At 35.3% G+C, this 14,936-nt stretch overlaps 1 protein-coding gene and 1 non-coding gene across 2 annotated transcripts in view; one reads left to right on the plus strand and one right to left on the minus strand.

Annotated features, from left to right (window-relative positions):
* Positions 1–1,041: 1,041 nt before the first annotated feature.
* The window catches only part of LOC111505193 (homeobox protein six1), a 60,803-nt gene continuing 46,908 nt past the window's right edge, over positions 1,042–14,936 (plus strand). Inside the window, exons 1-2 of the mRNA XM_023159968.2 lie at positions 1,042–1,311; positions 12,244–12,513. Coding sequence (XP_023015736.1) covers positions 12,364–12,513 — 150 coding nt within the window. The 5' untranslated portion in view covers positions 1,042–1,311; positions 12,244–12,363. The remainder of the gene's footprint in view (positions 1,312–12,243; positions 12,514–14,936) is intronic.
* TRNAM-CAU (transfer RNA methionine (anticodon CAU)) lies at positions 10,627–10,698 on the minus strand. The gene has a single exon. It is a non-coding gene; the product is annotated as a tRNA-Met (tRNA).

A 14,936-nucleotide genomic window follows, 5' to 3' on the forward strand; every position in this document is an offset into this window, starting at 1 on the left:
GTTTTATCATACATGTTTTATTATACATCAACGATCTATTGAATAAACAAAAAAGCCACTGTTTTGCTTCGATGATGACATCACACTCGTCTCTTTTTTCCATTTAGATACCCAATCATCAGCTCCCGATGCCCATCTTCGGCGATAAAAAGAATAGACAGTCCAATCAAGAAGAATTCTCCGGTAGGAATATCTAGAAATCTGGACCATTCATAAGACCGTTCATAAGAATATCAGATCACAACATTCCGCTCGAATTGTTGAATTATTACAAGTTGAAAATCAATATTGTATCGACAAATTATGAACATCTCTGACAGAGACACCCTGAGGCTGATTTTATTAAGAAAATAGCCATCCTGCCTGATTGCAGATCCGAACATCAGAGTCTTATAGCCTGAAGGTTCTAATAAAGGGACTTTTCTATAAATGATGTTACGGGAAGTATGATATACCAGAACTACACGGATTCCTTGTTACAACTACTCTTAATAAAACTCCTCCACTTGGAAAAGAGGTTTCTCTGTAGAATAAAGTTCCCGAAACGGCATTTCCAAGGTAGACAGGTACTGCTCTTAGAGCGTTCGAAGAAATTTTCTGCAGTGAATGTATCTGTGCATCTCCATCTCAAAAATTGAAAATAATAGCAATAATATGCCATCAAAAGCATTATCGTGAATAATATTTCTCCAAGCAATTACGTGAAACAAATCACGCTCTAACAAAAAAAAAAGATTTCATTGGAATAATTAAAGCACGACCCAACGTTTTACCGCGAGGGGTCGGATTTGTCACAGAAAAAAAACATCTTCTCACATTCCCTCCTCCAGAGTAGCACACTACTCAGAAGACATAACACCTACAGATATTGCATTAACTAGATAACAACAAATTATCACTTCTCCTCGGCAAACACTTCGAGCGTGCACTTGAAAATCCTAAACGCGATTGGTCGCGTACGCCATTCGCTCCGCCTCCGACTCCTTGGTAACGTACCTTGCGGGACCGCCTATCGGTGTCGCATATAGGAAAGCCTCAAACTCGTTTTACTTCAGCAGTCGTTCTCGAGGTTGTTGGCGTGAGTCTGCGTTCTGCGACGTTTCTACATAGCGGACAATCTTCTCGCGGATTGTTGTACAAATTTTCACGGAAAACATCGAAGTTGCATCACAGACTAATTTTAGAAGACACTAGTGTGTAAAATTAGACCCACTGTGAGTCGTATTGTGTTTCTAGTAGTCGGTATCTAGTGACTTGGTTTGGTTTTTGTTTTGTGTGTGAGTGCAGCCATTGAGGATTGGGGATATTGTTGTGAGTACCAGCTAGTCTTGTCAAAAATTCAAAACGGTTACTGTTTTAAGTGTCTGAACACCATTGTCAGGGATCAGAGTTGAATTATCTTCCAAATTTTTCAAGGACCAACTCTAAGTTACCGCCGCTGTTTCCGAAATGTATACGAAAAAACATCTTATTTAGATAATAAACTGGAATTTGTGAACCTCATACACCCGTATTGATTAATTTTCTCATTCAGATGAAATTTTTGGAACTGAAACTGATAGAAGTTTCAATCTTTGCTTTATATTATTGGAATTAGCCAAGGTACTTATGATGCACTGTTTGGAACCTTTGGTGTAGTAATGAATATTACTGGAGTTTTTTCCCAACACGAAATCGTTATTTTTAACACCTCGACACGTGTTTCGATCACCAAGTGATCATCTTCAAAGAGGAAGATTAAAACTCAATTCTTCTTCTTCTTTGAAGATGATCACTTGGTGATCAAAACACGTGTCGAGGTGTTAAAAATAACGATTTGGTGTTGGAAAAAACTCCAGTAATATTCATTAGCCAAGGTATTAGTCAGTTTTGCGATATCATTATAGTATTCCATATAAGAAGAGCACCGCGTTCTCAGAAATATTGCATTAAAACGAAAACATTGTTGTCAAGGTTGTGATTCTATATAGTTTATCATAATTTTTCATATCTGTTAATTATAATTTCCGTACGCCCCTGCCAGAGACAGATTAAGGCAAAAATGTTAATAACTTCTGAGCATTTAGTGCCTTGTATTTTGGAATTATAGTCTAACTAGTTTCCTTTGACATTCCGTGAATCCCTACATTGTAGTTTCTTCATTAGATAATTTTAAGAAAGTTAAAACAAACTGCACGAAATAAAATAATGTGCTCCAAATATAAAATAAATAACAAAACAATGAATGAATGCAACTTGTACTGAAAAATATTTCAGAAATGCATGCATTATTGAAAATTATTACTCGAGAAATAAATATACCTACATCATGAAGAATTTTTTTTTTGGATTTCTATAATATTGTATTTGTAGTTCCACTCGTTTTGTATTTTAAAGGACACCTAATACAATTATCAGTCATTGAAAAATACGAAAGTATCATTTCTAGACAGGCACTAGTCTAGGCAACAAAGATTTTTTTCTCGAAATCCTAAGAAACAACTACGATTTTTCTGCTTTTTTTTGTTTTATTATATCGTTTGTAATTGTAATTGTATCTCAATTTCATTTGGGACGGAATACCCATAGATATTAAACAATATGTTTGATATTTATATAGCTTACTGAGTTCTGTGTTACTTTAAAAAATGGTATTTTAATTAGTACCTATATAAAAAGAGTGTGCAATAATGACCGCATCACTGTCTAAGTTATTCTTGATGGATATAATTATAACGGAACTAAGAGAAATCGTAGATATAGGTATAACTTATACGTTAATGGATTATTTATAAGAAAAATGCATGTCTTCAAGTACATCTAAAATTAATTCTCAGGAAATAGCCAAAATATAAGTAGGTTTGGTAGTTTTCTCTGCAAAAAGTTGTCCGAAAGTAATACTGATTGGAGTCAATTAAAAAGTGATGTGTTCATTTAATTGTTCGATCAGCTCTAAATAATAACTTTCATGATGTAGTTGTTGTAACAGAGAATAATTGTTGCATTAGTTTCATATCACTTACTTCAAAAAACACGAGTGTAAATTATTTTCAGCGGTATACCATACCAAATGGGACAATCTGATCGTAATGATAAAACCAGCAGGTGGGTTCTTCACAGAGATTAAAGTGAGTTATTACTGGACCATCTGAAAACAGAGTATCTACTTTATATTCAACTACAAACAAAATCCCATGTGTTTATAATAATAAACTTCAATTCAGGACCAGGTTGGTTTATCTCTGAAAACACTATACATCTCAGTTCATTACCTCGGACAGAGAACGTAGCAAAATAGTGTATTAAGGGAATTTACTTACAAGTTCAAAATATGCTTCAATACCTCCTGGGTTTGGCCAAAAAATAACCATCGTTATTTTATCCATCAAAAAGAACTTTAACATTGGTGCCATAGTTATGTGAGATTCTGTCGAGAAATGTCAAATTCAGTCACATGATTTCAAGTCAAGTTGTTTCAAATTTGCAATCGTAGAAAAAAGTAACTTTTTTGCAATAGTACAGAAAAATACTACCCATACAAAAAATGGGGCTTCTCCACAAACTTGAAGGAAAAATATTTTATTGTAATGCCAATTCACATTTCTCTGTGCAAAATATTTATTTCATAGTATTAGTAGTCTCAATGTTACTCAATTTAAAATGTTGAAAGGAGAAAGGTAATATAGAGAAGTTAGCATTCAACAGCCTGAGATGCGTGATAGGAGCTCAAAAAGATCACACTCCGTAGATCAACGTTATTGAAGACATTTCTTGGAAGGATATTTCCTGCTTGCAGATTATCACTGTGCTATGCTAGGTGGTAGTAATGTATCGAGCGTTGTATATTGTCTCCTTGTACTATGAGTTTTTCAATCCCAGTAAGGGCGTGTTAAGAATTCAGCAAAGTTACTTTTTCCGATTTTTCAGCAGCTGGTATAGTACCCAAATGAATTATTTCGAAATTACAAATGAACAGGCCTTCTCATAGGTCACTGTCATCTGAATCATCATATACAGAAACTCGGACTGTTGAAAGACAGTATGTGTCGCCTCTGATGATGGAAAATGATGAAACAGCAGTGCATATACTTTGTGCCTGCCCCGCTGGGGACCGAATCAGGTTCCTTAGAGTTCGGCTTTGTTAACAAGCTGGGTTTATTTGGCCGAGTGTAAATAGGTGTGAGCCACAATAAACCCTTGCGGGTTGCGGTGGTGGGTCAAATAGTCCCACTCACTTTTGATCTAATCTAACCTAACCTACAAATAAATGGAATTTATTGTCACATTTACTTGAATCATAGTGTGTTAGGGTGCAATTTTTTCATTGCATGTGACACGCTTTGAGTTAACTTCCAAAGGAACACAATTAAGCTTCCTCAATTGATTGCCTGCAATGATCATTTCAGCCAACGAGACACATCTTCCCTCAATTTTCCAATTCATCAGGTTGATGCCTACTGGAGCGATCTTTGTTAGTGAAACCTGTTTTAGCGTTAATCAGCTGTCGATCGACCACCCTCAGAAGTCGAAACATATGCGAGCTAAGATTTAACGAGGGTTTATCGTTCAACATGCGATTCCTTCATTCTATACAAACAATTTCTTTCAAAAACGCACATTAAAAAATCATCAGAATAGTATATTTAAGAGAACCAAAATATATCTTCAACGAGACAACGAGACAAAATTCTATGTCTGTTTCACGAAGAGTAATCAACATTGGTAATCAAATCACGATCAAGAAAATAAATATTTTGAAATGAAATTTCGAAATATTCACCTAACCAGTGGTCTCCAAACTACGGCCCGCGGGCCAAATCCAGCCCGCCAGTATCATCAATCCGGCCCGCGACAGCCAATGATTTACTGTCATCAATCTGGCCCGCGACAGCCAATGATTACCTAATTGTTGTTCAGTTGCGATTAAAATAGTATTATTTTCTGCCTGAAGGATTTGATATTGGTGTATAAATCAGGGAGAAGCTGATTTTCTCCTTGCAATCTCAAATTCAGTTCGTTCATATGATTTGTCAAATGGACATAGAAGGCTAACTTCCACATCCATTCATTATTTTCTGAATCGGCAAAAGAGCGCTGCTGCTCATTTAAAAAAATTTCGATCTCTGCTCGAAGTTCAAAAAAGCACATAAGGACTTTTCCGCAACTAAGCCAGCGAACGGCAGTATGATACGGTAAATCATTTTCTCCAATATGTTGAATAAACTCGCGGAATTGTCGGTGATTCAGCCCAGTGGATCTGATGAAGTTAACATCTGATATGACTGGTTTTTAGAATTTCAGACATATCCAAACATTTTCCGCACAAGGACTGTTGATGAATGATACAATGTAATACTAATGGTTTTGTACCATCATCATTTTCTACAGCCTTTGACACAAGTGCATCCACTCCTTTATTTTTACCATACATATTTTTACCTCCAACAGTTGTTATAGATTTCAAATTTCTCCATCGAAGGTTCTTTTTATTAATGGCATTTTCAACTCCCTTAAAAATATCTGCCCCAGTTGTCGTGCCGTGACTACTATCGATATCAAGAAGTTCTTCATACACTTCATAGCTTTTATCTACTCCGCGAATAAAAATCAACACCTGAGCAGTATCTGACACATCCGTTGACTCATCCAAATGCTAGAGAAAACCACTCATGATGTCCATTTTTGTCAGACAGTTGAGATGATATATTTTCTGCGATGTCTTGCACCCTCCGAACCACGGTGTTTGCTGACAAACTGACACTTTTAAATAAATTAACCTTTTCGGGGCATATTTCTTCAGCTACTGCAATCAAGCATTCTTTTATCATTTCTCCATCGGTGAATGGTTTGCCACGTTTTCCGATTTCAAGAGCCACACGAAAGCTAGCGCGAGTTGCAGAATCTTGTTCAGTATTCGCTTTGGTAAACAAAGATTGCTGCGATTTGAGCTCGCGTTTCAAAGCTTCAAATTTTTCCTTCCGCAAACTTCCTGTATACTTGGAGTAACTTTGAAGATGTTTCGATTCATAGTGTCGTTTAATGTTATAGTCTTTGAGAACAGCTATGGTTTCATTACAAATTAAACATAGCGCCTTATTACTTGACTCAATCACAAAATACTGAAAGTTCCATTTTTCTTGGAACGTTCTGCATTCACTGTTGATTTTTCGCTTCTTTTTCATACTAACAAATCACACATAAAAACAATAAGTCAAATCAAAATACTTTTATCGACGGGTGTTACTTTATTTCACAATAGACAGTTTCGCTTCCTTGGCCTTTCCTACGCAGACTAACTCGCAGTTGCGCCGCTAGCCTTTTTATATGCAATTATTATTACTGCCATCTCGAGGTGATCGGAATACACTAGCTAGAACCAGAACTTTCTCGAACCAACGCGATAATTCCAAATATTTAATTACGCCTAATGCCACCTACCGGGTAGCTGAAAAAGATAGTACATAGTACCACTACTCGCCACTAGATGTCGTTAAGTGTCACAATACACAATAATAATTGAAATGCAAAAAAGCGTAACTTTACTTAGGTCACGCACTTTTCGACTATCCTAGTCTAGAAATATAGTTAAGGGCAGAAATTGGCCCTTGGAACGAACTGAAAAAATCATTATGGCCCGAAGGCTTCAAAGTTTGGGTCTAACCCAAAGTATCTACACAGTAGGTTCTGGTAAACGCCAGCCTGAAAACAACTACTTCCTTGGCTTATACCACGATGGACATTGAATTATATCTCATGTGTATGTATCTATCCTCGGTACAGTGTCCAAACCTATACCAAATTACAATTGCAAAATTGATTTGAGGCAATTGCATATTGAACTATTGTAGATCATAATTCCCTTACTGATTCATTCAACAATAACTTCAGTTTGAAGTGGATTTTAAGAAAAAATTAATCAACTTAGTTCTGCTGAACTTTCAGCTGAAAATCGAGATGTCGTATTGATCAGTATCCGTTCTAGAATTTGAAAATCTCTCTAACATCAAATATGTATTATGGAAGGAAAAAAATCAATTCTCAAGGTAAATAAGTCCTATTTATTTCATAAACACGTCACGATTTGATGTTTAGTTTATGAAATTACTATGGATCTTCATCAAGTAACAGCCGAATCAATCAGAAAATCTTATTAGCTGAATAACGAGAAATTTCAACAAGAACATTTGTTTGGAAAGACACATTGTTAGAATATATGAAAAAAGAATGTAAGTGACTAAACTCGTGTTTTTCAACATTAGCCGACCTTCTTGACGCGCCTAGATGCACCACCAATACGTCGCGTATTCTTTTCGATTTCATTGAAATTATTAATGACCTATCCATTCGAATGAAAATATCTAATTATACGAATAAGTTTCGTTATAATCTTGAGATTTCTGGATATCATATGTAAATAATCGCATGAAAAAATGCCATTTTTATTACTAGTAAAACATCACACCAATCTGTCTGAGATATTTTGCTTTCGAGGAAAAATGTATATGCGTTTATTCCTGCCGACCTATCAATCTAAGATGTGGATGTTTATAAATCTAATCAACTGATATGATCTCTAATATCCACGCTACGTAATTTTCAAATAGTTGTTGTATATCAGGGCAAAATCGTTGGTAATGATTGTAACAGTGTTATTAGAAATAACATCAACTATAATGCATGGAAGAATACCAATTACATTATTCAAATGAGAGTATTTGGTTTTGGTTAATTATGATAATAAATTGAACCCAGTCGTTCAGAGTAATTGGTGATTAGATTGATTATAACATGCAAGTGTTAATTTCTTTCCTGGAACCATAAATTTATGCGTTTCTATATTGTGTATATAATGATATAGGTATTAGTTATTATTAGAATTGAACAAACTCAGGCAGCTGGATATCAAATGAAAATTTCAATCAATTAGATAATAGTTGGGAAATGAGCAGTAAAGTGTTGAATCAAAAGAAATAGTTGAAAAAGTATTTCTTTTGATTCAACACCAAAATTACTCACAGAGGTGAGGATATATTGACAATCAATTGTTATATCACACCAAAAAATGTAGATTACCATTTATCATTTCATCAAAAATTCATGGAAAATAAAAATTTTTTACTGAAAAATGTAATCCAAAAATTTGTTCATCCTTCATAAAAGCAAAAATTTTACCAATAGAAAATTTTCCAGAAATATTACTTGATATAATATTTTTCAAAAATTAGTAATACAGAAAGTATCATTAGTAGAGATATGGAATATAATTGGATACTATTAATTTCCTAATACTGGAAAAGCCACCACTAATATTTTTAAAAGCAGGCCTTTTAAGTGAAAAGGCGAACCTTTTCCATAGCTACCACAACATTGTATAACTCTCTTTTTCATTAGTTCGGACTTCCATTGTCTAATATGATATAAAATAATTTAAAATCCTTAAAAGAACCAATACGATTGGGGAGGAACAGTGGTTTAGGAGGAAACTCAAAGAAGCCGCATATATGTTGTCCAACAACGTATTCAGTCAAGCTGGCGTAGCGTATGGAAACCCATATTCTAGCAGACAGTGCTTGCATTTTCCTACATCAGAGAATTATCGAAAAGGATACGTGATTTGGGTCCAAGTACAGCATCAAAACATCCGTAGCAGCCTCACGAAAACCAGTGCGGCAAAACCTATATCGGTGAAACTAAGAGACCATAACATCACGTGGTCTCAAGATTAGATCGTTCACAGAGAAGAACACTGGTGATACTAACTACCGAAACGTCGTGAAGTTACTTGGTTTGATTTCTTTTAATTTTTTTTATTTGCATTTTTTGTTCAATTGTTATTTTCAGCTTTGTATTTCAATTTTCAATTGTATTGGAAGTCCGAACTAATGAACCATGGCCAAACACTATCAAACAAACATATAACTTCCTTGATTATTCCACACTGATCTGGAATGTTTCGAAACGCTCCAAATTGTGAACGAACCTTGTACCACATTCCGGAATGTTTCGGGATGTACTGAAATGTTTTAGAACTTCCAGAGAGCCAAACTTCCATTCCGCGTATCTTCAAAAGCACGCCCTCACATGAAAACTAGAACCTTCTTTGCAAATGGGGGATAGAGAGCTATCACATAACCCATCGAATTGAGATGTTCCGGGGTTTTCCAGAACGTTCCAGACTATTCTCCAACATTCCACCACGTTTAAAAATACTTTGGAATGTTCTGGACTATTCTAGAACATCATGGTCGGACCGCTAGTATCTTTATGAGTTGGATTAACTTCTAATGACCATGAAGTTGTTGCCGCACAATTAAACGAAAAAAGAACTGTCTGTATATATTGTGTGGTGTGATATATTCGAGCTTTTCGCTATTCATCAGTATCGTAACCATCTCATTCAAAAATTGTTCAATTCATTACAATCACATGTCGTGCAGCAATAGATCATTGCCTGGGGTTTTGTAGGTCACACATATGTGCCACTTCGAGAGGAATAAGTGGAAATGTCACCCTCTTGAGGATGTTTAGAAAAGCATAATGTAGTTTATTAGTCGGTACAAGTCTTTAATAACCTCCCATAAAGTCTGCCGTCAGCGAAGGATGATTAATTGCCAAGGCTGGAGGTATTCACCTGTTTTGAAACTCAATATGTTAGTCTGGTGATTTGTCAACATTTTCCCAAAATTCGTCGAACCGTTATCGATTCCTAGAAGGAATCATTTGAAGTTTCTGCTCAGATACACATGATCATTGGTTTGAATGACAGGTTGTGGAGCAAAAATGTTGGAAATATCGTTTTGAAAAAAAATCGATTGATAAACTCAGACATTATATTGACTGAAGAATATTCCTGATTGAACTTCCTTTGCGTCCTTGAAAACATTTTTAGTATTGTATCATTTGTATTTTATACGCTATTTTCAAAAAAAGCACTTTTGCCAAACACCAGAACTACAGTATCCCAATTTGGAGTCTCCAGGAAACTGAGTTTTCTTCATATCCTGAAAACTGAGTTTTTTTCATCTCTTGAAGACGTCAACCTGGTTAGTTAATCGCGAGTTGCACAACACGTGCAAATAATAAAAATTATTTGTCAAAATGAGCAACGTAGCGCGCGCTTTGCGGTACGTTGCCTAAAGTATACGCAGTATACTAAATGAATGATATTTGATTCAATTTTTAACAAATGTTTGGAATACAACTGAGTAGAGAAAATTGTTTTTGTATAATTAAGTATTTATATAAAAATACTTGTTTCGAAAGAATTTTTCTTTCGTTTAATTCAATGTTTATATGAAACTAGCTGTTTCAGGAGGGCTTTTTTTCCAGTGTGTGTCTGAAAATTACTTCTTTGCATGATCTACAGATCTATGTATGAAGTTACTTCTTTTAAAATTGTTTGCTTCCTTAGTTTCTTTGGAAAATTCTCACATTTTTTTAATTTTATTTTTTATCAAGATGGAGTAGTAGAAAGCCAAAAACTTTCTTTCCAAAAAAATTTGTCACCCCTAAAAATATAACCCTTTCAAGTTGAACACTCAAATATTTCAAGAATAATTGGATCCATTATCAAAATTCCAGGGTTTCTTATAACATCAAATATCAAAACGAATAATCGTAACAAAAAAAATAATTAAAAAATATTATTAGCAGAGCGTGGTTTCGATCCACGGACCTCTGGGTTATGGGCCCAGCACGCTTCCACTGCGCCACTCTGCTCTTGACAAACAGTTTTCGAAATTCGTTTATGTTCACAAATTCCAGTTTCATTTGAGTTTTATGCTGCAGGACCTATACAAAAGATCCCAAGGATTACTCATATGCTAAAAACTGACCAGAGATATGATGGCTTCCACCACTGGCCTGTGAAGATAAATCGAAGAGTCCTCTATATTGTCACTTAGAGAGGTGTTCGGACAGATCATTTCGTTGCTCTAAATGTTATGTTTATCTTTGTCTCAGTAAAAAACAATTTTTTATTGCATTTCATACAAAATTAGTAAAATTGACGATGATAATGATGGAGTTTAATTTTTAGTTAGACTAGAAAATTACAAATGTGCGAGTGCACCAGTACTGAAGCACAATCACCACTACCTACTTATGCATATAATTCAGCCTACTGAGCAACACAATTGTGAATACCATGAAAATCCTGCAAAATTAAAGAATGAAAAATTTTAAATACTCATAAGGGTTCAGAAGTAACCAACAAATGAGAGCAGTGTTAATTTCGAGTTAATTTTTCAATTTTTTTATTTCTCGTAAGCCAAAGGACTTCTAAAGTCTACTTGTCTGGGAGTTTGTTTAAAAAAAAGAAAACGAAAAAATAAATTGATATATTCGAATCATCTAAAGTAAAGGAACAATTCGTTCAGGCAAGTCTTGCTTTACCTACACAGTAGATTCATGAACTGATACCTATCAGAAAACAACTACTTTTCTAGCTAATACAACGAAGAATGTTGCACTGACAAGTGTCAGTGCAGGATTCTTCACAGAAGAAACTCCTCCATATGCTTTTGGAGATACAACTGCCGAAATAGATTTTCAATCATTGGAACGGACACACTAGCAGACCGGTTTCGGGCTATTTGGCCTCTGATAGCTATCAATCCAATAAACCTACAGTGTAGGTTACTGAAGACTGACCTGAAAGAATTGTTCCTTCAGATGATTGGCATTAATATGTTCAAAAATAAGCTTGAAGTTTGGATCTCAGGTTTGCCCAGAACACAAATACACCAATATGTTAATGTAAAAAATACATATATAAAATGCTTGTGAAAGATGTAGGTATATGTGGTTGGAATTGTATACTCAGTAGCTCAATTTATCCATTTTTTGTTTGTTTTACTTTTAAAAATAGGGCGTTTTGTATGTTTGATTGAAATGTGACTGATGTTCTATACAATGAACCTATTATGTATCTATTATATAACTAACTCTATTTATATTAACCATATATGTGATTTTAATATGATATCTATATACAATTTTTCTCTATATTCTTTTGTAGTTAACTGAGATTATTTATATTTCAAATTGAATGGCAAACACATATTATTATTATTGTTTATCATTGTTATTTTTTGACTTATAGCCAGTCTTCAAGTATGCCCACTTACTAAAGATGTGATGTATTCGAGCATTTTTGCCCCAAATCCCCGGAAAATTTCTCAAGGTTCTTTGTAGCATTCTGTATGAGCATAGTAGCAGATGTTAATTATAACAACCCACTCTAACTGCATATTTTGTTCACAGGCATGCCAACCCTCTCAGTCGCTACCGCCTCCAATACAGCAACAGCCATTCCCAGACGAGTCCCGGAAAATGACCAAAACATAAAGAAACTATCGTGATCGAGACCGTCCAGAAAACACGATGCTGTCGGCGGGGCTAGGATACGGGGGTGGCCAGAGCACCGTCTCCGTAACAAATGCCACGCCCCCTTACAGCCCTCCGCCGCCGACGAGGCACAGCCCGCTACCCAGTTTTGGATTCACCCAGGAACAAGTCGCCTGCGTCTGTGAGGTAAGGGTGAACGATCAGTTAGTGGGGGAAAGGGTCGTTTATTGTACGAATATTGTTGGAAAAGTGACCTTTTGTTGCTTGGCAGATGTAGCGTTTCATCAAATAATTGGTGTTAGTTCGAGCCGGGAAAGAAAAGGCAGAGGAATTGAGACTTCTTCTCAATCCTTATGAAAACATATTTTATAACATTTCCTCTTGCAGAAAAAAATCATCATCGAAACCTGACGCCATAAAACCATATTTTTATATACCTTTATTTTCTCCTTTTTCTCTTTTTTGAATATGGGCGCTCCAGAATCAAGTTGCAACTATCAATACTATCTATCTATTGAAAACACTTCCCCAGAACCAGAACAAAATTACGGTCTCTCGACGCGCGTTTCGCTAACCAAGTTAGCTTCCTCAGGAGATTTCCTCGATTTCCAAGCCTTCCAAAGTTTTCGAATAAAAAACAGATAAATGATCAATCTCATTGACTCTTTTTTGATAAATCACTTCACCTTTCTCATAAACTTTATCATTACCAGTTGATAATTTCCAGAATGTTGGAAGGATGGATTGGTTATTCCTCTGGCAAAGTGTAACTCACCTACTGTCATTTCTGACCTAAGACCAATTACAATTCTACCGTGTCTCTCTAAAGTAGTGGAATCGATACTGAAAAATCAGATTAATGAGTACGTCAATGAAAATCATATTATAACAATCTGTACAATCAGGATTCTGACCTCAGCATAGTACCACCACGGCTCTTCTGCCAATTACAGACGATATTTTTCAAGCTGCAGATGAACAAAATTTGACCTGTTTATTACTTCTAGATTACAGCAAGGCATTCGACACACTAGATTCTAGATCATGAGATATTGTGTGACAAACTTGTCTACTTCGGTTTTTCTTGGAAAACAGTGTCACTCTTAGAAAACTATCTGAAGAATCGTACTCAAAGAGTTGTTGTGGATGAAGTTGTTTCAGATGCGTTACCGGTATTGAAGGGAGTGCCACAAGGATCTATCCTTGGGCCCTTGTTTTTTAGCTTGTATATTTGTGATTTTTATCTGTCCGTAAAAAATGCAATATACATCACTATGCAGACGACACGCAGTTATATTTCTCTTTTTCGCCTGGCGAGTCTACATCTGCTCAGTCGTATATTAATAACGATCTCCAAGCCATCTTTGACATTTCTACAGCCCACAAGCTCAAGCTCAATTCTGACAAATCCGCAATAATGATGTTCGGAGCTAAGAAGAACAGAGAGCTCACCAACTCTACTTTTCAAGTTCGCATCGAAAACGAAATACTTCCCTCCGTGGCCGAGATAAAAAATTTAGGATTGTGGTTTGATCTGGAACTTCGCTTTACTAAACATGTCAGCTACTTGAACCGATCTTCTTATAACGTTCTCAGACAGCTTTTTCCTAATCGTGATTTGCTCAACACAAATTTAAAACTTAGACTATGCGAGTCTCTGATTATGTCAAAAATTTCCTATTGCGGCAGTATTTATGGATCTGATTTAAAACAATCAGATGCTCTCCGACTACAGCGCATTCATAATTAGCTGTCTACGTTTCTCGTTTGGTATACGGAAATACGACTATATATCCCTAGCAATGCAAGAATCAGGATGGTTAAATGTTGAGAAACTTGTATGTATAGCGTACAAAATTCTCTATCGATTAGTAAATACCGTGACACACCATAATGAATATTTTTGAGATATGGAGCTACAAAAACGAATCACATTATTCAACGGCAAGGACAATTTACCAAAATATATTTAACAAAATGTGACAAACTACAAAGTATTTTCGAATATCTTCCAGTGATTTTAATATTTAACTCGGTTGAGAGTTGACTGTACTCATATTCATTTCGTTGAGTACCAAAGTGAAAAGCACAATTCCTTTAAAAAAAAATTTACACATTCTCAATCAAATCGATATTTACATTATAGTATGGGACCCATATAACAGAGCAATATTCAAGAATGGATCTTACGAAAGAACAATATAACATCTTTTTTGTTTTAATTGAAAAATCAGTAGAAATTCTCAACACAAAACCCAGCATTTTGAGACTTTTTGCTACAATTTCTGATACTTGAATGAGACTAAAATTAATTTCGCAATCAAATTCAACTACCAGAATAAATTTTTCTCTTTCAATATTTATTCAGATAATATTGGACTTCTATTTTTAGCGAACGTAATGATTTGACACTTATTAATGTTAACCTCTAACAAATTATTTCTACACCTACACAAGTAAGTTCTCGATAAAATTTGAGATCACCTACAAACATAAGAAATTCTGAATATTTGAAAACAAACTATTTGTCCGATACAAACAAGTTGAACGGCAGTGGGCCCATATGGGATCCCTGCGGTACTCCTGATGGAACCTTAATGAGCGTAGAT

The sequence above is a fragment of the Leptinotarsa decemlineata genome, unplaced genomic scaffold, assembly GCF_025532065.1.
Source record: "Leptinotarsa decemlineata unplaced genomic scaffold, Ldec_3_MD MMD2_tig00026354_RagTag_RagTag, whole genome shotgun sequence".
Lineage (NCBI taxonomy): Eukaryota > Metazoa > Arthropoda > Insecta > Coleoptera > Chrysomelidae > Leptinotarsa > Leptinotarsa decemlineata.